Source organism: Cylas formicarius, unplaced genomic scaffold (assembly GCF_029955315.1).
Source record: "Cylas formicarius isolate icCylForm1 unplaced genomic scaffold, icCylForm1.1 PGA_scaffold_12__32_contigs__length_19106922, whole genome shotgun sequence".
Lineage (NCBI taxonomy): Eukaryota > Metazoa > Arthropoda > Insecta > Coleoptera > Brentidae > Cylas > Cylas formicarius.
Window position 1 is genome coordinate 6,910,635 of NW_026844225.1, and position 25,798 is coordinate 6,936,432.

At 34.1% G+C, this 25,798-nt stretch overlaps 2 protein-coding genes across 2 annotated transcripts in view; one reads left to right on the forward strand and one right to left on the reverse strand.

Moving 5' to 3' along the window:
* Nucleotides 1-13,783, forward strand: part of LOC132695574 (dynein beta chain, ciliary) — a 42,492-nt gene extending 28,709 nt beyond the window's left edge. The window contains exons 24-39 of the mRNA XM_060659897.1: nucleotides 114-833; nucleotides 1,590-1,751; nucleotides 3,519-5,225; nucleotides 6,449-6,618; nucleotides 9,145-9,283; nucleotides 9,340-9,504; nucleotides 9,555-9,748; nucleotides 9,804-10,008; nucleotides 10,057-10,533; nucleotides 10,587-10,903; nucleotides 10,960-11,374; nucleotides 11,422-11,823; nucleotides 11,875-12,117; nucleotides 12,169-12,525; nucleotides 12,716-12,864; nucleotides 12,919-13,783. Coding sequence (XP_060515880.1) covers nucleotides 114-833; nucleotides 1,590-1,751; nucleotides 3,519-5,225; nucleotides 6,449-6,618; nucleotides 9,145-9,283; nucleotides 9,340-9,504; nucleotides 9,555-9,748; nucleotides 9,804-10,008; nucleotides 10,057-10,533; nucleotides 10,587-10,903; nucleotides 10,960-11,374; nucleotides 11,422-11,823; nucleotides 11,875-12,117; nucleotides 12,169-12,525; nucleotides 12,716-12,864; nucleotides 12,919-13,213 — 6,117 coding nt within the window. The 3' untranslated portion in view covers nucleotides 13,214-13,783. The remainder of the gene's footprint in view (nucleotides 1-113; nucleotides 834-1,589; nucleotides 1,752-3,518; nucleotides 5,226-6,448; nucleotides 6,619-9,144; nucleotides 9,284-9,339; nucleotides 9,505-9,554; nucleotides 9,749-9,803; nucleotides 10,009-10,056; nucleotides 10,534-10,586; nucleotides 10,904-10,959; nucleotides 11,375-11,421; nucleotides 11,824-11,874; nucleotides 12,118-12,168; nucleotides 12,526-12,715; nucleotides 12,865-12,918) is intronic.
* Nucleotides 13,784-14,793: 1,010 nt separating this feature from the next.
* On the reverse strand, nucleotides 14,794-25,614 carry LOC132695645 (AP-2 complex subunit alpha). Its single transcript, XM_060660031.1, has 14 exons — nucleotides 25,447-25,614; nucleotides 25,248-25,344; nucleotides 24,977-25,188; nucleotides 24,589-24,782; nucleotides 24,303-24,534; nucleotides 24,143-24,251; nucleotides 23,938-24,091; nucleotides 23,526-23,882; nucleotides 22,653-23,276; nucleotides 20,268-20,426; nucleotides 19,951-20,219; nucleotides 19,754-19,898; nucleotides 17,569-17,776; nucleotides 14,794-15,833 (listed from the first exon to the last, which is right to left on the reverse strand). Exons 2-14 carry the CDS (start codon nucleotides 25,309-25,311, stop codon nucleotides 15,756-15,758), a joined length of 2,805 nt encoding a protein of 934 aa, XP_060516014.1. The 5' UTR covers nucleotides 25,312-25,344; nucleotides 25,447-25,614; the 3' UTR covers nucleotides 14,794-15,755.
* Nucleotides 25,615-25,798: the final 184 nt, after the last annotated feature.

Here is a 25,798-nt window from a genome sequence, read left to right on the forward strand (position 1 = left end):
AGCACTTAATATACAGGGCGCGCGATTTAAACTAAGCGATTTTAATGTTAGTATTTCATCAAAAAAACAGATGCTTCGATGTAACATGACACAAACCGCAATGCATATTGTAGGCAGTGCTCGTCCATACTGCAGAATCGATCAGAATTCGATACTTTCTCGATTTGCTGATGAATAAGCGTCACCCCATTATGTTAGTAGGAAACGCGGGTTGTGGTAAAACGGTATTAGTCAGAGAAAAATTAATAAACTTATCGGAAAATTACGCGATTGCGAATATTCCGTTCAATTTTTATACAACATCGGAGATGTTGCAGAAGATATTGGAGAAGCCTCTAGAGAAAAAAGCGGGAAGAAATTACGGCCCACCAGGAAATAAAATTTTAATTTACTTCATAGATGACATGAACATGCCTGAAGTAGACACTTATGGCACAGTGCAACCCCATACGTTGATAAGACAACACTTAGATTATAACCACTGGTATGACAGGAATAGATTGACTTTAAAGGACATCCACAACTGTCAATACGTGTCCTGTATGAACCCAACGGCAGGCAGCTTTTTCATTAATCCAAGACTTCAAAGACATTTTTACGTTTTTGCTATTAGCTTTCCGGGCACGGAAGCTTTGACAACTATATATCAAGCTATATTGGGGACCCATTTGACAAACTCCGAATACAAGTTCTCTTCGACCGTTGTTAAATTGTGTGAAAATACAGTCGCGGCATCTGTAGCCCTGCATCATAAAATATCGCAAATATTTTTACCGACGGCGATAAAGTTTCACTATATATTTAATTTAAGGGATATGTCGAACATTTTTCAGGTAACCGGCCTTACGTGAGGTTCAGGCTACTGCGAACATAGTCCAACTTAAGAGACCTTTTCCTTCCGAGTTTGACGCCCGCCTACAGAGTTTACGAAAGGGGATAGACATAAAAGTTGTATCGTCTCTTCTCTGTCTTATCTATCTATCTATCTATCTTTATATTAGGAGCGTATCAAAGGAACACGCTATATATTTAATTTATTTTATTTTTTTAATATTTAATATTTTTCAAAGCACACGACACTATAAAACAACTTACAATTCTTCTGGGTTGGTTTCAAAAGTTATGAGAAAATGGTCAATACAAAAGTTGTATAGATTGTTGGAATACACTATTTAAAATTATTGTAAAGTATACAGGGTGCCTCAAAAACGCGTGACTATTAAAACATACATTTTTTTTAAAGGAAATGCCCTATTCTTATATTTTGTTTTGACTTTGTTTTGAAATTATTCAACTTTCCGAAAACACTTCGAACACTCACTTCGAAGTGTTTTCGGAGCGCGAGCATTGAAGCTGCCAAGTGAGATTTTGGCGAAACGTCCGCAGGATTCCAGTCGGAGTTCAACGAGCGAACGGATGATATCCCGGAATATAGTGTCATTTAATTCACTCATATCTCTAATAACAAAAATACATTTAAAAAACTTTTTTGACTTAATTTTTTTTTTATCAGGAGGAATATGGTATTATGTTCGCAGCAGCCTCATTGTGATAAGTTCCATAAGAAAATCTATTCGTACCTATTTTAGGGTTTATTGTTCAGCACTAACGATTGTCTCACGCAACCCTCAGACTTAGTGAGGCTATGGGTGCACGAATCCCAAAGGGTTTATGGCGATAAACTAACCGAAGAAAAGGACATCGATGCGTTTTCGAAATTGCAATTGGACGTTTTCAAGAAAAATTTTGAGGTATTGCAGTCGATATCAATATTTGACTTGGAATTTACGTACTGCTTTCATTTCCAACAATACACAACTAAGCAAAACCAAACAACACTGGACGAATAATTGCTAGATTGCAGATTACATGCAGGGTGTTTCAAAAACTAAATAATAAATAATAATAAAATAAAAATTTTAAACAAATATTTTTGCATTAAATTTTAGAATTCCAGTTAAATAAAAACAACCATAACTTCTTAGTACCTTAGTGTATTTATTAGTTATTTAAAAAAAACACTTTTTTAAAGAAACTTTAGGTTCCGCTACTTTCTGATTCGTAAAACCTTGCAAAAGGTTAAGGACGCTTTGCCACGTTGATAGAATTGATATATTTAATTCAATTCAATTTAATTTATTCTCACAGTTTTGATTAATATCTCTAAGCAGTGCTTAAAGCTCCTCAAGAAAAGTAACTTTGAGTAGCTAAGGTACAGTGTGGGTATAAAATTTATATAAATATAAAAATATTTTTTACAAAGAAACTCAATTTATTTGCAGGTAAATCATGAATGCAGGATTTTGCAGTCCTATATTGGTTATTCTGATATATGTGGTATATAATTCTCATAATTATGCACTTCAATTGATAAAATTATTGATACATTAGATTTACGTCTATTATTTAGTGCTTTAACTCAATAAAGATATTTAGTTCTTTGTATAGCCTAGTTGTGTTAGTCTAATGATTAGTTAAAAACTAAGAAGATACTACAACTTAATAGCAAAAATCTACATTTTTCTACGGATAACAAGACTTTTCTTAAATCCAGATCTTACTACAACAAATCTTGAAATATATATAAGACAGCTGGACTACATAAAAACGAACAATATGTTCGAAAGTTTGGGGGAACAAAATTTAAAACTAAGCGTCGCTTATACGCCTCCATCTTTTCATAAACACAGAGTTTGAGAATCAATAAAGGAATTTTTTTTATAGGGATCTTCATATCAATTTGCTGCTTTAAGATAGTGAGGTAACTAACTACATAGATTTAATTAATAAATAATGCGCCAAGAAGCATTATCGATCATGTTGTGTGTGATAGATACTGCAACTTAAATTAAGAGAGAAAGAAAAATTCAGGAAAAAAAAATGCAAATACAATGAATAAAAATAATTAAAAGAATTTAAATTTTAAATGAAGTAGAATTTTGGGTTGTTATTGAATTAAAAGTTCGTTGCTTATTTTAATACGTTGTAATGTCCTTTGTTTTCAAATATTGGGTATTATCACTTTTTTTTATAAAAAATTAGGTTTAGTCACTCATCGATATAAATCTAACTCATCGACTAAATAAGTTTATTAATTACTGACGCTTTAAGTAGCAAGTAGAAACCCATAAAAAATTAAATCATCTCCTCTAACATAAATATTCATTCTTAATTACGGAGATTGTGATAAAAACTTTTTTTTGCGATAGAGTCAAAACAACATCTAACAAAAAAGATTTGAATTTGTCCTAGCTTTAAAGTAGAGTTCATTCTAAGTATCTTTAATGTAAGAACATTTTGCATAGAACGGGTTTTAAAATTGAAGATGGCAATGAACTCATCTGGGGGTCCCTTCAGAACCTGAAAAACAATTTCCAGCATTTTCACACTTCCAGATTCGCTTTTTTTTTTTTAAATCAGCATCTTAGAAAATTCTTAGCAAATCTTAATCGAGTTGTAAGCCTCAGGTAACCAGAGACCAGGGGAAGAATGTATTAATTTACAGTATATGATTTTAGGAAATCGATGAATCGGTGGTATTTGAAAAACCCATAATATATTGTCATTTCGCTGGAGGTATTGGAGAACCCAAATATATGCCCTTGATAGAATGGTCCACATTGCAGAAGCTTTTAAACGAAGCAATGTCTAGCTACAACGATCTCGTGGCAGCAATGAATTTAGTTCTCTTTGAAGATGCAATGATGCACGTGTGCCGAATTAACAGAATCCTAGAATCGCCTAGAGGTAGTGCCCTTCTCGTAGGTGTAGGAGGAAGTGGTAAACAATCGCTAGCACGCCTTGCCGCCTTCATATCGTCTCTAGAAGTATGTCAGATTCAACTCAAAAAAGGCTATGGGGTCACGGACCTCAAACACGAACTATTCTCGTTATATCTAAAATCCGGCTTGAAAAACGTAGGCATTATGTTCCTTATGACCGACGCGCAAGTGCCCAACGAGCAATTTTTGGTTCTTATAAACGATATGTTGGCAACTGGAGAAGTATCGGACATGTTTCCAGACGACGAAGTGGAAAACATAATCGCCGGAGTGAGGAACGAAGTGAAAGGTGCGGGAATGTTGGACACCAGAGAAAACTGCTGGAAATTTTTCATAGATCGGGTGCGAAAACAACTCAAATTGGTACTGTGTTTTTCCCCCGTCGGATCCACTTTACGAATACGATCCAGAAAGTTCCCGGCCATAATCAATTGCACACAAATTAATTGGTTCCACGAATGGCCGCAAGAGGCGCTCGTATCAGTCTCGTTGCGGTTTTTGCAAGAGCTAGAAGTGTTGCCGGATGATTTGCGAGAAGCCGCGTCAAAGTTCATGGCTTATGCCCATACTTCCGTCAATGTCACGTCAAAAATTTACTTGCAAAACGAGAGAAGGTATAATTACACCACGCCGAAGTCGTATCTCGAGCAAATTAACTTGTACGCGAAATTGTTGCGGCAAAAATCAAAAGAACTGTCGTCAAAAGTAGAACGCTTGGAGAACGGTTTGGACAAACTCAAAAATACGGCGGAGCAAGTTGACGAGTTGAAAAAAAAATTGGCTTTACAAGAAATCGAACTCAAAGAGAAAAACGACGCTGCTGATTCGCTAATTGAAATCGTCGGTATAGAAACCGAAAAGGTGTCGATTGAGAAAAAATTGGCTGACGAAGAGGAAGAAAAGGTAGCGATGATAGCCGAAGAAGTAGCCAAGAAGCAAAAAGATTGCGAGGAGGATCTTCTAAAAGCGGAGCCTGCTTTAATCGCGGCCCAGGAAGCGCTGAATACTTTAAATAAAGCGAATTTGACTGAGTTGAAGTCTTTTGGATCGCCTCCGGGTGCAGTGACCAACGTAACTGCCGCTGTGATGGTATTACTGGCACCAGCGGCCAAGATACCCAAAGACCGAAGCTGGAAATCCGCAAAGCTGGTAATGGCAAAAGTGGACGCATTTTTAGACTCCCTTATCAATTACGACAAAGAAAATATTCACCCGGAGATCATAAAAGCCATCGAGCCCTATCTGAAAGACGCTGAGTTTGAGCCCGAGTTTGTAAGGTCTAAATCGACAGCTGCGGCTGGCCTATGTGCTTGGGTGATAAATATTATCAAGTTTTATGAAGTTTACTGTGACGTGGAACCTAAAAGAAAAGCTCTTGCGGCGGCCAATGCGGAATTGGCAGCGGCTCGAGATAAGCTCAATAGCATCAAAAATAAAGTCGCAGTGAGTTTTTTCGCCGAATTTTTCGGAAATCTTGGCCACAAATCAGAAATTTTGCGCTATTGTACCCTGCCCTAGTTACTGGTTGACATAGCTATGTTTTTTATGATTTAGTTTCTATAAATCTAAACATGTACTGGGTGGTCAGTTTAATACAAAAAAAATCATTTTGCAGGAGACAACTTTTGTAATCAAATTTTTACTTTATAAGACTCATAGATATGGAGATAAGGCTACTCTTAAATCGGCCACCCTGTACAATGGTTTAGAAGCTGTCAGTTTTAATTCAATATAGTTCCAGAATTGTTCAATAAAGCTGGTCTTCACTATTTCTTTAGAGAAAAATTTGTTACTTCCGCGCATATCCGCCCGGCCCGGTCTTGCTTGAAATATTTTTTCAAAAAAAAATTGTTTAATTTTGATAAATAGGTTTAGTTTATTCTTTCTTAGGCAATTTTGTTGTACTTATTTTTATCTTTTATATTTTTTTGATTTGGATACAAATTCCTAGTACTTCTGAAATATAATTTAAATAAATTGCCTTAGAAATAAAAACTAAAACTAAACTAAAGAAGAAAAAGAATTTTGTTTTTTTTTAAAAATGAGGTTTGCTAGTCGGATATTTCAGCAAGAATAACGGGAGTGATGAAGATTTGATAGTTAGATTCAAAAATAATTTGCAAAGTATATCCAGTGGTTGCGAGGTAAATACAGAGCTTTGGTATATAATAAGCCACAAAATTCTTTTTGCTAGATCTGAAATTATATTTCATTAATCCAATTGCTCAGGAACCACGAAATACAAATGTTTTCGATAGAACAAAACATGAAAAACAATTCCGCTTAAAAATTCTGGCAGTATCCAACAGAAGTTATTAAAAAGTGAGGAGGAAGATTATTACCTTAAATAGGTAGCTTTATATTAGTAAAATTGAGAGAGACTTAATGATAATTTAAAATAGCTGCATTTATTACAGTTCGAAGTGGTAAGTGGTTGGCTCAAAATTTTGGTAATATTCTCAACAGAATGGGTAATGGTCATGTGTGTCAGCGGCAGCGGGAAGTCACAAGATTTTTTTTTTAAATTATATCTGCTTTAATTACAGAACGAGTGAAATAATAGTGGAAAAAGGCTTCAAAGTCCGTTGGCGCCGGATTTTTGGCCTAGATTTTTCCCAAATTCGCCTGGGTGTGAGCCACTGAATTCCTTAACGAGCTCTTTGTAGTCGCTGGAGTTGCAACTTGCAAAATTAACCGCGGATTTCGAAAAAGCGACTCAGGAGAAACTACTATGCCAGCAGGAAGCTGACGCTACAAATGCAACTATAGCTCTAGCCAATAGGCTAGTTGGAGGTCTCGCTAGTGAAAATGTGCGCTGGGCGGAAACTGTCAATAAGTGAGATACTATAATTAGCATACCGTGTAATATAAAAATGCAAAGCCCAGTATAATTCAAGATTCCTTGACAATTTTTGGTTTTTAAAATTGCCATCTAGGGATTTCTTGGTATACTAATAGGTCTACGACGGTATGAAATGCTATTTATAGAAAATATCCACAATTTTTTACAATTCAATAAACAGAATGTGATTTTTGAATAACTAGATCTGTTTCAACATGACATTTCCAGATTTTCTAATTTAATTTTCTAAATTTTTTTACTTACATAAAATCCGTAAGTTTTGATAATGGCAAATGGTGCTGTGTAATAAGCTGTCGTCACATATGCAAAAGCAAACGGGGCAAGCGATCATTCATTTATGAGAATTCAATAGGCATTGAAATTTGTCCCTTTTTATCAAATGTAGGTAGGACCACTGGGTTTAAGGTCAATTTAGGTAGTTTGTCTATTATTATGCGTTCAAAAATAATTGCGACAAATACCGGAGAGCCAAAAATCTGGTACGAATCGGATGTGAAAAGAAATTTATTGCAGTAAATTTAGTATTTGTGGATTAAAAGGTTTTCCGTAACGGTTTTCTACTTGCTCTAATCCGAGCTTCATCAACATTCTGTATACTGTTGGTATTTCCTTTCCAAAATATTTTTGCTGGTCTGCATAGCCTTCTTTTCAGAGGTCTTTTCAATTCTAATCAGTCTTTCAACAATTTCAAGTATCTTAAAACTACACACAAACACACAGTTGTAAACATTATTAGCATGTACAACTGAAAATTATTAAAAAGTATACAGTGTGGCTCAAAAAAGCGTGACGAGTAAAACATATCGTCGGTATACAAGGGAAAGTGGGCAAGTCCAAATTTTTGTAGAATTTAATTTGTAACAGTAAAATGTTCAACACGTAATATATTTTTACAGAAAGAAAGAAAAAGAAAGTTGATATTTTGCAATTGTTCAAGTCTATATGTAAAAAAAACGAAAAAGTTCTCCTGATATCATTGCTCAAAGAGTAGAATGGCTGAAGATCCAATTACTCTGATATGAAAAAGGAACATAAAATTTAATATTGTTCAGGTATAATTACGATGAAGAATACAAAGTTCAAAATGTAACAGGAAAAGGAAAGGGTAAAACCAGTAGTACGACGAAAAAATCAGATTTAAAAAAAATTGCTACTCAGAACCATTGCCAATATCCAAAAACAAAAAGGATGCCTTAGTTAAACTTTGCCGAACTGGAATTTTTCCCAATGTGTATCATGGCTGGTAGATGAACTTACCAAATAATAATTCTATAAACCTGCACAAGACGAAAACAGTGATGAAGTATAAACCAGTTTACACAAAAATATTGCTTCAGCAATTTTCCTTCTTTTTTCAAGTGTTACACAAAAATATTGCTTCAGCAATTTTCCTTCTTTTTTCAAGTGTGCAAACATCAAACTCCTCAGTTAAAACGACATAGGGTACATCAAAATAATAAATATCATACTTCTTATAATAAAGGTACCTCAAAAATTTCTTCTGAATCTTTTCTAATTCGTCTTTATGTACAGAATAGTACGGACTCCAGATAATCGAACAATATTCAAGAATACTCCTAACATATGCATTATACAATAGATTCGGAGTTTCCTTATTTTGAAAACCCGAAGAATTTCGAACCACAAAGCCTAACATTTTGTAACCTTTTTTTGTTTGCTGTCTATATGTTTAATAAATTTTAATCCGGAATTAAAAAGTACACCAAGATCCTTAATTTCTGTTTTTCGTTCTATTATAATTTCTTTCATTTTATATTGATACATAATAGCACTTGATCTTCTGTTAAATGTCGTGATACAACATTTTCTGATATTGAAATTTGGTTTATTTGTTTCTGACCATTTGATTACTTCATTTAAGTCCTTTTGCAACAATTCACAGTCTTGTCTACATCGAATTTTTCGAAATAGTTTATAATCATTGGTAAAAAGAAGATTAAGTGAATTTGTCAAAGAACAGTGGTCCAAGGTTGGAACCCTGCGGCACCCCTGAGTGAGCTGCAAAGGGCTCCGAAGAGGCACCCCTGTAAACCACACATATTTCCGGGAGCTTAAATATGAACTTGAGAAACTCAGAAGATTCCCAGAGAGACCAAACCCCGACAACTTCCGCAGAAGAACATCATGCCACACACGGTCAAATGCTTTAGCAAAATCAGTGTATACTACATCAACCTGGATATTCACGTCTAGAGTCGAGTCAACGTATTGAGTTAAGCACGCTAAATTTATTTGTGCCAGAAAAGGGCAGAATTACATTTCATTTCAAAGGAAACATGAATGATCAATATTACACCATTGCAGTGATACCAGCTGTTGTCCTCTTTGCTCTTTACTGATTACTGGAGTATACAAGCATATTATTGGCACAAGGCTAATACGGGTAAACCTTAACTTGTTTTCTTGGAATTTACTGGGTGTTTGCATTTTTTATCTCACACATCATATCGGTAATATATTAGTCCCGATTCATTGCAGATTCGTTGAAAATGGAAAAATGATGCCTGGCGATGTACTTCTAACAACAGCATTCATCTCCTACGTCGGCTGCTTTACTAAGCAATACAGACAGGATTTACTTCATAAAATGTGGTTGCCGTTCTTAAAGACTTTGGATGTAGGAAATATTCAGTCGATATTAAATTCATATAAATTATTACGTAATGATTTCAGCCTAGCGTCCCTCTAACAGAAAATCTCGATCCCCTATCGCTTCTAACTGATGATACTATAATCGCCAAATGGCATAACGAAGGTCTACCAAGTGACAGGATGTCGACTGAAAACGCCACTATTTTGATCAGTTCTGATCGCTGGCCTTTGATGATCGATCCCCAAGTAAGCCTCCTAATACCTTAAAATAATTTTAATCGCTGTGCTGTGTTTAGCTTCAGGGAATCAAATGGATTAAACAGAAATATGGAGATAGCTTAAAAGTAATTAGATTAGGCCAGAAGGGTTGCTTAGATGTAATAGAGAAATCCATTACACAAGGTGCTACAGTCTTGGTGGAAAATATAGGGGAAAGCGTCGACCCAGTTCTCGATACCTTGCTGGGAAGAAATCTTATCAAAAAGGGAAAGTAATATGCACATAAACGCATAATTCCACACTCTAGTACTAACATTATGATTCAGAGCTGTCAAAATTGGAGACAAAGAAATCGAATACAACTCAATGTTCCGCTTAATTTTACACACCAAACTCGCCAATCCTCATTACAAGCCTGAAATGCAAGCTCAAGCCACCTTAATCAATTTTACCGTCACCAGAGATGGACTTGAGGACCAGTTACTCGCTGAGGTGGTAAAAGCTGAGCGGCCAGATTTGGAAGACTTAAAGGTTCATTCAATATACAACAAATGACTTCTTATAATTGCTGAATTTCAGGCTGACCTCACCAAACAACAAAATGACTTCAAAATAATGCTTAAAAGTTTGGAAGATGATTTACTGTCTCGTTTATCTTCAGCGGGTGGAAATTTGTTAGGCGACACTACACTAGTGGAAAACCTGGAAACCACTAAGCGTACAGCAGCCGATATCGAACAAAAAGTAGCAGAAGCTAGAATAACTTCAACTAAAATCGACCAGGCTAGGGAATTTTATAGACCAGCCGCTGCTAGAGCAAGTTTGCTCTACTTCATCCTTAACGAGTTGAATACTATTAATCCAATTTACCAATTTTCTTTGAAAGCTTTCAATGTTGTTTTCCAAAAAGCTATTGCGAAGGCAGAACCCGCTGATACAGTATCTGGAAGAGTTAGTAATCTGATTGACTGTATTTCATTCTCCGTTTTCCAGTATACAACCAGAGGGTTATTTGAAAGCGACAAACTGATATTTGCTTCGCAGATGACGTTTCAAGTAGTCCAGACTTACGCGAAAATTAACTAAAAGATTCTCAGTTCTGATTTCAGATCCTGTTAATGAATCGCGAGATAAACGCGGCAGATTTGGATTTTCTATTGAGATTTCCGATCAAGCCACACGTCACGAGTCCAGTCGAATTCTTATCCAACCACTGCTGGGGTGGTATCTGTAGTTTAGCAACTAGGGACGAATTTCGGAACTTGGATCGAGATATAGAGAATTCTCCGAAAAGGTGGAAAAAATTGGTAGAATGCGAAACTCCCGAAAGAGAAAAGTTTCCCCAAGAATGGAAAAGTAAGACTGCTCTTCAGAGACTTTGCATGATGAGAGCATTAAGGCCTGACCGAATGTTATATGCTATGATGTAGGTTTTATAAAACATTTGTCTTTATTGACTTACTTTGAATCACTGAATCACAGGGCGTTTATCGAGGAAAAGTTGGGTACTAAGTACGTTGGAAATAAAACAGTAGAGTTCAGCAAATCGTTTGAAGAAACAAGTCCTTCGACGCCGATATTCTTCATTTTATCACCCGGAGTAAATCCTCTGAAGGACGTAGAAGATTTGGGAGAAAAATTGGGCTTCACTCTGGAAAAACAAAATTTTCACAATGTTTCCCTGGGACAAGGTCAAGAAGTCGTAGCAGAAAAGGCTATGGAGACGGCAGCATTAAATGGACATTGGGTTGTCTTACAAAACATACATTTGGTTAAGAAGTGGTTACCAAATCTCGAGAAAAACTTAGAACATTATGCTTTCGGTGGTCACTCCGAATACCGAGTATTCATGAGCGCCGAACCAGCTGCTTCACCAGCTGGTCATATAATCCCTCAAGTAAATTGTAGAACATTGAATCAATAGCTGCTAATCATTTATTTTAGGGTATTCTCGAATCTTCTATTAAAATTACAAATGAACCGCCCACGGGCATGAAAGCAAATTTGCACAAGGCATTGTCGAATTTTAATCAGGAAACGTTGGAGCAATGTGGAAAAGAGGCCGAATTTAAAGTAATCCTGTTCTCATTGTGTTACTTCCACGCAGTAGTAGCGGAAAGGAGAAAATTTGGACCGCAAGGGTGGAACAAAATGTATCCATTCAATGCTGGAGACTTGACGATTAGCGTTTTTGTACTGTACAACTATCTAGAAGCTAATTCGAAAGTCCCATGGGAGGACCTGCGCTATTTGTTCGGTGAAATTATGTATGGAGGTCACATTACTGATGACTGGGATAGAAGATTGTGCAACACATACTTAGAAGAGATTTTACAACCGGATCTGGTATGGCTTTCCGTTTAAATTTACCTCAAAAGACCTCAAACGACATTGTAGGTGGATGGGGAGCTGCTGCTGGCTCCAGGTTTTCCAGCACCACCCAACACAGACTATCAAGGATACCACAATTACATCGATGAAGTACTGCCGTCTGAATCACCATATCTTTATGGACTTCATCCAAACGCTGAAATAGGATTTTTGACTACAACCGCTGACAAATTATTTAGAATCGTGTTTGAAATGCAACCTAGAGACGCAGAGTCTTCTGGGGGCGCCACAGTAACTCACGAGGAGAAGGTAAAATAGTTAACCAATTTTCAGATTCGATTTGAGCTGTTATATGTCTAGGTTAAACAAATGGTGGACGAGATGATGGAAAAACTACCAGAAGATTTTAATATGACGGAAATAATGGGGAAAGTAGAGGAGAGAACCCCTTACGTAATAGTTGCGTTCCAGGAGTGCGAGAGAATGAATTTGCTAATAGGGAAAATTAAACAAACTCTGAGAGAATTGGAGTTGGGACTCAAAGGAGAACTCACATTTACATCTGATATGGAGGATCTGGAAAACGCGGTATTTCTGGACCAAGTGCCCTTATCGTGGTCCCAAAGGGCATATCCTTCATTGTTAGGGCTGACCGCTTGGTTTGTTGATTTATTGCTGAGAATTAGGGAGTTAGAAACCTGGTCCACAGACTTTGTGGTAATTTTTGATTATATCAAATTGCTAGATACTTGACAAGAGTACGCAAAAATTGGCGACTGTCTTCTAAAACCAAACAAATAATTGTATAATTTTAAAAGTACAAAAAAATTAATTCTAAACACCAATAAAAACCAAATTTTTGAGTACTTGTTTTGAATTCGGTGCGCTTGCAATAACTACATTTTAGCTTCCTGCTTCAGTGTGGTTGGGTGGATTTTTTAACCCTCAATCATTGTTAACAGCGATAATGCAGAGTACGGCGAGAAGAAACGAATTGCCTTTAGACAAAATGTGCTTACAATGTGACGTTACTAAAAAGCAAAAGGAAGAATTTACGTAAGTTCCATTTTAAGCAGTTTGGTAAATTAAAGGTACGAGGACATTTTTTAGAAGTGCTCCTCGAGATGGCGCTTACGTCCACGGTCTGCACATGGAAGGGGCTCGTTGGGACGTACAAGCTGGAATTATAATGGACTCAAGATTAAAGGAGCTATTTCCTGCAATGCCTGTGATCAATATAAAAGCGATTACCCAAGATAAGCAGGATTTGCGCAACATGTACGAGTGTCCTGTATATAAAACGAGGACCAGAGGGCCAACTTTTGTATGGACATTTAACTTAAAGACAAAAGATAAACCTGCCAAGTGGACTTTGGCCGGGGTTGCTCTGCTTTTACAAATTTAATTTAAACTGAAAGTTGTAATTATAACAGCAATGTGCACTTTAGCGACAAATATTGGTTTCAGGACATTAGCGTTGTAGTAAAACAAAAAAATTTTAAATGCAAAGGTTGTTTTTATAAGAACATTTCGTAAGTATATAAAGATTATTTTAAATAATATTGAATAACGCAAGAACAAGAACCTTTTTTCAAAAATACGGCGTCCTGTATATTATTCTATAATTTGGTTATGGCTATTGGCCTTGTCCTTCCCTATAGCAACCTTTATCTTTTTCCCATCAAAAACGAAATATTGGTTTCTTTGTAGTTAGATTCTGACAAAGTTTGACATGTTTTTCATTTTATTTACGTCAAAGGAGTTTGGAGACCCTAGCGCCGACCAATTTTGAATGATAAACACATTTTTGAACTATTTAACGGAAGCGCAGTGGCAATTAAGAATTTGGTAAATGATTAATCCAAAATGTCCCAAAAATACAACGAACATGGCAAAATGCCATTAGTGGATGTAATCAAAACAGGAAAATTAAATTGGAAAACACAAGAAACAAGAAATACAAAATGAACACAAAAGTAAATATCACACAATGGTGTCTCATTTTTGATGGTTTTTTATGACTCAAGGCTACTCATCAAAAAATATATGCTTTGTATGCTTATATGCTTATAGCTATATTATTTAGAAAATAGCATTTGTAACACTCGAAACATTTAATACAAAAACAGAATTCTACAGTCAATAACATTCAAATAGATCCTGTTGCCAATGAATATTGCTTTCAAAATAATTATTAGCAATATTCATTTTAGGGTACAAAAAATTTTCTGTGGTGAAAGTGCCTTCATTTAAGGGTGACAAATGTCACTCCCATAACGAATTATTTATTTGCAGGGAAAAACATTACTCTCGCGCGCAACATTTTTTCAGGGTAGAGCAGGATAACTGCGGGGGAGAATATTTACTCGTTAAGGGTGACAAATATCCCCGTCGTAACGAAAGATTTTCTCAAGGGTACAAATGCGAGCCGCCAAGTTTTACTTCACGGATAATTGGAAATATTACCTTCGTGGAAAAAAACCGTTTCAATGTGGAAAAATATCGCTTCAACAAAAGATTTTCTCAAATTGGATAAGTATAACTTCCGAGATAAGGGTTTCTTCAAAAGTGAAAAAAATCACATTCTTAATGAAACGCTTACTCGGAAACTTTGTTTTACATTGGCAGAAAAAACCACTTCCAAAGTAAACGTCTCTTCGGGGTGAAAAATATCACTCTCATAATGAAACACTTACTCTAGAGTGGCCCCCGAGGAAAAAATATTTCAAGAAATATTTTGGATGAAACATTTCTCAAAAATATTACGATCATAACGAAATAACATATTCTCAATTGAGAAAATGCTATCGCTTCGCTACTTATGTATAACATTCCTTCGGAGTAGAAAAATACGTTTGGGACGAATTTGTGTCCCGTTATCACCCTCATAATGAAACAGTTTCTCAATGATGGAGGAACTCAACCGCTGAAAAACAGGCAAAAATATTCAAATGCCGATGGACAATTAAATGCATTAGAGTCAATGAATTTCTATATATTTAAATATGAACTAATTACATAACATGACTGGTAAATTATACAATGCATATTTTTTACAGATATACTACAAACTAAATAAATTTACATCTTTTAGCAAACATTAAAAACTTATTCGATAAAGCAGATCTCTTTCATAAAATAATTTATACATGAAGTTCTAGTGGAACTTAAATTATATAATATACAAACTGATAAGCAGTTTTTTTTTGTCGACGATATATAGGGCTGAATATGAATTCTAAATCTTCTAATTCAACACCTGCAACTTGCAAATTTGACGGTTGAACCCTATATACTACCATAATCTGACGACAGCTATGAGTAGTTTTACCCAACATATCATTGTCAAATTACAAGTTACATGTGCGAGAACTGCAACTGAATGAAGATTTATGATATGGCAATAGATTTCAAATCGAAAACAAAACATAAACGAACATAATAATATATAAATATTTTGTTTAAAACAAGAATCAATTAATAAATATTGAGTACTGTTGTACGAGATAAACAATAGAGAAAACATAAAACGCTAAAAGTAATTCATTTGGAAAATCAATCTGCTAGTAACAATTACTGGGGAAAAATATACAGTCTGTATTTTTCTAAGATCAACATTTAATAAAAGTTATTTTACGATTTTTGGTCTGGTTTTGCAAAGTTTGGCGTACTTTGTCGACCATTTGCGCTATAATTACATTCATATTTAAAAAAAAAACACACGTAACAGCAATCTAAGGGCGAAAATAAATAACGACTTCAAAACTTACCGCAACATCTGAAATTTTCATCAAGGAAAATGGTAAAACAATTCCTTACACAGGAGGATCTGGAGTGTTTCACGTTCACATCAATAACATAATCAACATACATTATCGAATCTGAAGTTTTCTTATGTGGAGTATAAAGATTGGAATGTAATGTTTAGACAGCAGAAAATAGATACCTTAAAATTGTTCGGCTAACAGTTCGCAGATTTCGACCGAAACACTCTCTTTACTAGATCGTACCGTCAGTCGATACATCTGAAACAAAAAAAAAACAATAAATTAGAGGAAAGCTTGGAACCTAAATTTAAAATTAAAACTCCAGATGAGTATGATGTCTGGAACCCACAATGTGTTAAATTCTAGTGCATGTAACTAGCAGGGCGTCTTGCGTCTTCGATGAACACTTCACCGCTTCTATATTTTCTTCATTTTCCCTGTACATTCTCTTCACATAATTACGAAAGATGTTCGATTCTATTTTTGAGCGGCAGGGTTCGATTTTAAGAGACTTTCGAAAAAATTTGTTGAAAAGCTTTCTTTGTAGACATACAGCTCCATGACAAACATATAAGAAAGTCCCTAGAAATTGAGCAGCTTGGTCGGCCATGAATGGTTTGGCGAAACTATGTACAGCATCTGGCAATTTTTTTTTTAAATTCGATAACTATGGAAAATTATTTTTTTAACCTCCAAAAATGCCAAACTGCTAACTTTTGCTCTTATGTCCATATTTGTGACACAAATATATGAAATAACTGCGATAACGTCAACATTAACAATATCTAATTCTTTATAAATACTATTGAGAAAAGTGGCGTGATTCGCTTTCTAAAAGTAGCGAAACGGAAAGCTAAATGGGGTTTGTGGTTAAGGTTTCTTCTCTCATTATTATTATTATTACAAAAAGTTAGTTACATGTAGTGTGAGCTATGTTAATACATCATTATTATATTGAATTTCACATAATTGTCATATTTTGGGACCTAATGACGCAGAAATTAAAATAATAAATACGAAATGTTATGGTTGTCATGTCCATAGCCTACTCATAAAAAAATAAAATTCTATACAAAATTAAATAACACAACAGAAAAATCAAAGAAGGTATACTATGCATACTAAATAAACAAAAACTTCGAAAAATATTATAATAATTGAAAAGATTAAAAGGATTTACCAAAAGGGACCAAATTACAAATACACATAAAGAGTTAAAGGTGGAATCCATAGAAAAATTCATAGAGAAAAAACAACTTAGATGTATTTTGAGAAAGATCTTGAAAAAGAGGGGAAGAACATGGATGGAAGCTAAAAATTTAGCCCTAAATGGAAAAGACTGGAAACTTTTTATGTATAATTAAATTTTTATTATTAAATTAAACGTAACTGTAGATTAATTTTATTCGATTGTGGAGATATAAGTCTGGAGTAACGAGGAGTGATCATGTTTGGTATTGTAGTAGTGTCTAATAATAATAATAATAATATGAGTTTATGGTAAATTAATTATCAAAGGCCGAAGTCGAAATTCTACTTCTTTAATGAACTTATTGCTTATTGCATCTGTTAAAACAAGCCTAACAAAATTATTAAAACTTGACACGCACAGGTTTAGTTTCTCAAAATTTGTGAATTTGTGAAGACCAGTTTTTGACCATTTGCTTAAATGAAAGCATAACCAAACTACAACGAGTGTTTAAAATTGCAACGATTTCGAAATTACCCTGTATCTAAAAAACAAAAATATCATTTCTGTTGGTAGACTGTACACTCTCATCAGAAACTGGCAATTTGTGTCCCTTTTTTGTATAAGATATTGTATTCGCGTAGAGAATCACGTGAATAAATAACGGGCACTTTTTTAATTTTGAAAATTGAATTTAGTAATAAAAAAATCCTCTAATTTTCTGCAACAGTTTGTGGCAAATAAACGTTTTCAAAATGTGTTTTGCTTACACCATGTCGCGATTTAGATTCGGGCATAACTTACTTGTGCATTCTTATTAGGTTCTAGACGGAGCAAACACCCTACTTGTTGACTGCGCATGTGTATGATGCCTGCGCAGACAAAGTTCTCCGGATTCGGATCTATGCCGTCCAGAAGTTGCATTCCGAACCCGATCATTTTTTGTCTGGCGGCTTGCAAGTCCATCGGTTGGGAAGCTTTGAATATTTTCTGAGATCGTTGCTGATTGGCGCTAAGAAAAAAACAAAGCTTTAAAATATTCACCCAACCAGCGACAAACGATCAGAAATTCCAGTTTAGCAATAAATAGATATTTAATAGATGCATTTCCAGTATATATAAGGGTGACGAGAGAGCCGAGTGTAAATTTCTTTTTTCTTAGCCCCACTTCTGAATCTGAATTAAGAAGAAGTCCTACATTATTAACCGTCTGCACATTGTTAATGGTGTGTTCCCTGATATAATTAATATTATTGACTGATTAGTTCTTTAGACAACAATGATCTGTGACCTAAGCTATTTTAAAAAATTTAGACACAAACAGAACTGTTTTTTGACATGTAGGAATTACTAACATGATCAAGTCATATCTATTATTTAAAATATAGAGGTTGAAGTTACTGTGCCACAGGGCAAGGTCATTTTCACACTGCTATTCAAACTATACAGGGTAAGCCAAAAGTCATATCTCAGGAAATATTATACTTAAATTTATGATATTTTGCCTCGTCTATGCCACCATTGGATCCATCCTAATAAGAAACCTTTGTACACTAAATTCCATGAATTTAAGTCTAATAATTTCTGAGATATATGGCCATGAGTGACTTTTGTCTATCCCTCTATATAGATCGTTTATTATCCTTGATGGGCGGTAAATAAGGCTGACATCGTACTGTTTAATTTTTATTTACCTAGGGCCAAATTAATACCTTATCACTAGAAACAATGTTGTTAAATTTCAAACAAAATCCGTGAGAAAACATTTGAATTAATTTTAAAGAAATTATTTTATAAAAAGCTTTAACACCCTGTCTGTATCTTGGAAATAATGCGTTGCAAAATATTGATTTGTTAATGGTGTTGTTTATAGAATAGGAGAGAATTGAATCATTTATTTAAAAAAGAAACATGTATACATATGTTGAAGAGGTAGTGAGTAGTACATATGTATATAAATAGATATTGAGATTAATATAAAAAAAGAATAGAATAAGTTCCAATTAAAATTTCAATATTGATTAACACAATTTTCAATTTTAATTTTTAATATAATTTAAGAGTGATTTGTGCACAGAAACGGCAGTCATGGTCCTGCAGATATTCACAAATATGGCTGTTGCATAAAAACCCTATTTTTTTTTAAATTCCTTATGATTTAACACTTTAAACTCAATTGCGAATTGATTAAACAGTTTAGCATCCATACAATAAGAGAATAGGGGTAGAATGAAATGACAATATAATAGGGTTGCTGTTCTATCTTGTCATCCTGTTACTAAAATTATAAAAGTGCATATATCAATGCACAAATAGCATATTAAAAATATAAATGCTTACATGATTCAGTTCATGGGCAACTCCCATGTTAGTTAAAACCCTTAAAGAATAACAACCTATTCCCAATTGATCATTCACAATAAAAATGAGTCCAAGAAACTGTTTTTCCTTGGTTGAAAGTATCGCAAAGTCTATAATTTATTTTTATTTTGTTTGCTGAGCACTACACTTGTAAATTTCTGAGGCAGCTATTTATTTTGTTTTCTAATTAATTAATTACTCGTCTTGGAGGATAAAAAAGGCGTCATCAGCAAAAAGGACTATTGGAGAATCTTCGAAGCACCCAAGAATATCATTAATGTAAATAAAAAATAGCATGTGTCCCGAAACGGATCCCTGTGGCACCCCACATTGAACGTCAAACCATTCTGACTTATAATAATTGAGTTTATGGTGGGCCATTAGTTAAATAGCTTCCAAACCCGCTGTAAGGCAGTCCTCCAATTAGAATGTGAGATGGATGCCATTGTTTGCGAGATATTGATTTGTTAATGAAGTTGTTTATAGAATAGAATAGAATAATTTACAAGTCACACTTCAGTCTAATGGTAATTTTTTTTTGTCTAAACTATCTACCACTCTAGAAGCTGTCTTAAACATGCAGTAGTATGCTGAGATTCATTTATCCTAAAATTTGTTAATAACTTACTTTCCCAAGTTTTTCCACCTGGCGAAGAACGATTCTCCATTCATTTCGGTCGGTTCGAAGAACTTGTTTATGGTCAAAGGAAGTTTCACTGTAATCTTCTGTGTATGGCTACTATGTACAAAAGAGATTAATATACTTGGAGTATCTGAAAAAGATGAAGCCGTTAAACCAAACCAAATTTCAATACAGTAAATTACCAGTGTAGTCATCGATGCATTCGGCGTTGATCATTTGCTGAATTTGAGCACCGGCTTCTAAAATTAAGTCCACCGGTTTCATTTGCACGCTCAGTTTTTGAGCTTGTTCTTCGGACCAGAGCAACGTGGGTAGGAAGTTAAGCAACATGGTGTTGGTCTTGTTGCCGTAAAATAATCCGAGTCTCCCGAGATTTTGGCGAAATTCGCTTTTCACGCCGATTTGAATTAAATCGTTTTCGAATAAGACGCCGTTATTTTTACAAACAAACCTGAAAAAGCTCAAACATTTTAAAGATAATGCTGTTAGGGCGACATACTTTTTAACATCGGCCACCCAAGTGGGAGAAGGAGACACGTTATTTACAGGTTTGTTATAAATGTCCCCTAGCACGTCCAATAATACTCCCGTGCTAGAATTATTTGGTTGGGATGTTGGAGGCGTGGACAATCCGAGTAAATCCGTAGAACCTGCGTTACTATAATAAAAATTAATTTTTAAATAACCAAAATTTTACTACACCTAGTCTAAGAACAAAGGACATATACAAAGTCCTGAAGAACAAGCAAAAATTACCTCAAAAACTGTTTTTTTTTTTTAATAGCCAGCAACTTTAAAATATCTTTTATGCAAAACATTTGTTAAAAAAAAACATTTCAAAATTATTATGCGAATATGGGGTAAATTTTTTTAAATGGCGAATAACTTTAATTTATATATCATGCCAAATATTTGTGAAGTACTAAATTCTATATTAATTTTTGTTAAAAAAAAAACTATTTTATTTTAAAAGTATATTATGATTTTTAACAGCTGCAGCTATTAACCTTTTTTAAATTAGTCAATATGGGGTAATTTTTTTAATGCAAAATTCTTGAATGTCCATCATATGTAACGCATAAATTTTATTACTATCTTAAGAATAAAATACGTATAAAGACCACCGAAAAAGAAGGGAAAATTTTTATATTACTTAAAAAAATCTTTTTGTTTAATAACCAATAGGTTTAAATTATATTTTATGCAAAATATTTGAGAACAACTAAATTCTATATTAATTTTTGTTAAAAAAACAACTATTTGAAAAGTATTTTACTATTTTTACCAGCAGAAGCTATTGACCTTTTTTAAATTACTCAATTACTCAATGTCCATCATATGCAAGACATAAACTTTAGTACTACTTTAAGAACCAAATACATATAAAAAACTAAGTGAAAGTTAAAAAAACAAATATTTCCACAATATACGACATTTAACAGTTGCAGCTATTAACCTTTTCTAAATTAGTCAATATGGGGTAATTTTTTTTAATACAAAATTCTTGGATGTCCATTATTACTTTAAGAATAAAATACATATAAAGACCACAGAAAAAAAAAATTATATTACTTAAAACAACTTTTTTTTTAATAGCCAATAACTTTAAATTATATTTTATGCAAAATATTTGGTAACAACTACATTCTGTATTAATTTCTGTTAAAAAAAAAACAAATATTTCAAAAGTATTTTATGATTTTTAACAGCTGCATCTATTAACCTTTTCTAAATTAGTCAATTTGGGGTAATTTATTTTAATACAAAATTCTTGAATGTCCATCATATGGAACGAATAAATTTTAAGAATGAAATACATATATTTTCATATTACTTAAACTTTTTTTTAATAGTCAATAGCTCCCGATTATCTTTTATGCAAAAATATTTGGGAACAACTAAATTCTGAATTAATTTTTGTTTGACTACTACTTGAATTTACATCATAAATAACGCATGTACTTGAGTCAATCATACATAAAGGACAGGCTGGAAGAAACACTATTTGAGTTAATTCACTAATTTAACTATCTTTTTTTTATTGGATTTTTCTTTTACAATTATCATTACAATTACGAATTATATCAATACAGGTGTCCAGAAATTAGGAAGACATATTTTCGTAGATGTCTAAGACGAACCTTAGTTTCCCATATAAATGTGTGGCCAGAAATGCTTCTTTTCCAAAATACACGGCGTCAACGTAGGAAGAAAATAATATTGTGCAACAAGTTTGATACATGCCATTTTAATCACGAGGTTGGTTTGATAAGATACCAAAACAACAGTCGCACCCAAACCCGTGACTAAAGAACCGAAAATATCCGAAGTAGAGAGAAATGATTTTAATTGTATCTTTTAGCTCCCAAGAGATATTTTCCATGAAAGTACACGCCTTTGAAGCATTAAAAAGCATTTTTTTTTAAAGAAAAAATGCCATGCCACTGGTTATTGTGCAAATAAGTCATTCTTTCTATCCTGGTGTAAGATTATATCAAAATTTAAGCACAAATTTGCTTAAAATTTAATTGTTCTACTAAGAGCAATTCTTATTTGTTAAAAATCAGTGGCGTACTTTTTTTCAAAAATGGAGTTAATACATACAACTTTATTTAAAACTTTAACATCCTCTATAACTCTTCAAAGAAGCATTATTGGACATACATTTATAAATGAAAGTAAAATCTGTAAAATATGTGCTCCCAATATGCACACACCCTGTATTTTAAATTAATTTCTATGGAAACGCTTAAGAACCTTTCTGTATACATTATATATAATGTTATATTTATTAATACAGTCAGATCCTGGGTTTTACAATAGATGAATGACAAAAAAGTGGGGCATAATTAAATAATCCGAGATCATTTGCAGAAAAAATTACCTGGAACTGACATCATTATTGGTGTGGTTGGCAACAGGAGTGGGACTTTTGTTCTCTTTGACATCATTCTCTGGCACCCTGCCCGGTTTCTTCTTTTTAAGAACTGCCAAAATTGAACTCTCCCTCTCGGGAAATGCGGGCATTTCTTCCAGCACGGTAGCGAGAACATCTGGACTGGCGATGATGCTCAGCTGAAGATATTCAGAGGCCCGCTGCTGTAGTTCAGCATCCGCTGAGCGCAGATTGCTGTCTTGTCTGAACACCTCTTGAACCTGAGTTCTTATTTCAGGGAACAAATTTATAAATTTGATGTATGTGGATAATAACAGCGCTCTGGTCATGGGTGAGCATAAATGGTATTTCGAATGTAGCAATTGAAACTGGACCGCTGGTGAGGATCTTTGATCACCAGCAATTAGATTACCAAATTCTCCTAAAATATAACCTCCTACTTTAACCATATTTTCGTGACATGCTGGAGCCTGCAATGCCTCGAAAACGGTCTTAGCCGCGTAACCTTGAACCTCATCCCTGTTGATAACTATCTGGATCACGCGATACCAAACTTCTTCAGATACATAGTCTCCAGCAATCCTTATCAAATTTAGTATAACGTCCACATACCTATAACATTATTATTTATATCCAACTGTGTAAAGTACATTTAGGGTAATACCAATATCAAAATAAATAACTTAAAGGCATTATTGTGTTTTAGATAACTTTTAATTAATTAAAAAGCAAATCACTCTTGTGAGATTAAACAAAACTACCAAGAAAACTTAAATCCAAAAATGCAAAATTAGGGAATAACCAAAACCCTCAATCCAAATTCCTACTAAATAAATTAATACCTGATGTTAGTTTACATACCAAGTGTAGTCAGTTGCATATTTCTCTGCTAATATGGCCACTTTTAGCACCATTTCCTCTCTTATAGAATAATCTGCGGTTTCTAAATAATTTAACATTTCCTGTACAATTTCTTCGGCATTACTTTTATCGCACATAGCATACAGCAGATCTACTGCCTGTTGCCTAACAGACACGTCTTTCTCCATCTTCATAGAGAGTATAACAACTTCTTGGTGTTTTTTAACAGCCTCATGTGAGAATTCGGAGGTTGCCAAATGGCACATTGATTCTAGGGCCAAATATCGTAAGTTGGTTTCGCGATTGCTTAAAAACTGCCCCAATTGGTTACAGGCTCGTACTAGTAAATTTGCTTCACTGAAAATATTGACATCAACCAATGTTAACCATTCTAATGTAAAGTATTGCTAACCTATCGTTGTGAATAATAAGACTAATTGCCTCAAATAAAACAGCATTTTTGGCGTTTGAATGTTGGACTTTCTTTGATTTTGGGGGCTCCTGCGCTTTGTTCAATATAGTTTCTAAACATTCATTCAGTCGGCCACGTACACCAGGATCTTCAGCTATAATAATTTACCATGCAAAAATACTAGGGATGAAAATTTTAATTTTACCTGGGGGAGTATAATTTTGAAGCAAACGTAAAAGCTTAACAGAGAGCCAAGGCGCCGGTACAAAATAATATGTATAATCCTGCAGATCTGTATAACTAGCTGTAACAATCTAAAAATGTCACATTTACTAAGGTATAGGTACTATTAAATCTTAACTTACTCTACTTAGCCGTGATACAGCCAATGAAACGCACCCCTTATATTCCTCAGGGTTCTTTTTGACAAGAGCATCTATTAAACTTGTGGCTGCAGTAACAACACCCATATGTTGGTCATTAAGTAAGTGAATAATACGGGAAGTCCACTCCCCTCCAGGAATGATATCTTGGGATGTTCTAAACAATCTTAACAAACACAGAGCCGCACTTTGCTTGACAACATCCATTGTGTCTCTAATAAAATGTAGTTAAAATACTATTTCCAAATAAAATCAAAGGGTGTCTTACCCTGACACTAACAGCTTTGGTATGTCATTACCAAACGCTTCTGCCATCTCACGGCTACCAATATTGGCAATGCATTGTAGAGCCAAATTTACATGGATAGGGTTTCTCGAAGCTAAATCGTTTTTTATACTCTGTATTATAAGTTTGATCAGTTCGCTATTTGTATTAACCAGCACAGATATGAATAGATATCCCTAACAAAAAAATAAATTATTAATTCGATAAAAAAAAACTACATAGTATAAGAAAATAATGATGGTGCAATATTTACAATTATATTTAAAGCACACCATAATTTAGACACTTAAAAATCTCCTGATTTGAAAAACCTAATAAATAAAGATAGTAAAATCGAGCTTTATCATTTAAATAGATAGGTTCAACTTACTATTTGCTTTTCAGAGTATTTATTTGACGACAGAAGATTCACAGCTTCCATGTGTCCAAAATCAATATCATGTCCAAGCAAAAATATAAACAACAATTTGCACACATATTTTTTCTTTTGGTATCCATCTAAAGTCTTATCACCTTTGAATTTACTACGTATATTTGCTAGTTCTTTATTTATTCTCTTTATTTCTGCTTCCTTGCTTTTACCTGAAAAACACCAAACTTTTGAAATCAATTTCTGTGGGAATATCAAACAGCTCACTTACAATTTCTTATATCTGATATGAAAACTGCTAGGCCTCGCATGCCATCTCCCCTAACGGCAGGCATGGCTTTAGTAAACTAACGTAATTTCCTTAAAACCTAAAAAGAAAACATAGTTTTTGAAACTTCTGAGCGAGAACCTCCCCCTTAGTGATAGCAATTTTGACAGAAAGTAAGATATACTTTCGTTAATAAACTTACCAAGAAAATTTTGGCTTCAGCAGCTAAGTAAAGGAAGTGCTTATGTAAATATTGTGTGGGATGAAGCTTTATTTTCAGTTTTTAAGACATCAGTACCAAAAATTCTATCTAAAAACTTATGATAAATAACACTGACGTTGACAACTCGATGCCGAAGAATGTCAAATATCAAAAATCGATTTATGTTCCGAATTTTCTTGGCTTCTTCCCATCATCCCGATTTTCACTGTGGAACAATGCATTATCCTTTTTTAATACACAAGCTAAAACAGTGACAACAAAAATGGCCATTGCCGTCGTGAACGACGTGGCGCTTGAGGAAGAAGATATCTATCAAGCACATGACTAACCA

Bases quoted from the DNA above. Each gene is read 5' to 3' on its own strand.
- LOC132695645 (XM_060660031.1), bottom strand. From the start codon at position 25,311: ATGCCTGCCGTTAGGGGAGATGGCATGCGAGGCCTAGCAGTTTTCATA. The intron at 23,883-23,937 runs GTTAGCAATACT...CAATATTTTCAG, and splicing joins CTTATTATTCACAACGATAG to TGAAGCAAATTTACTAGTAC. The intron at 19,899-19,950 runs GTAATTTACTGT...CATCTTTTTCAG, and splicing joins ATGCATCGATGACTACACTG to ATACTCCAAGTATATTAATC.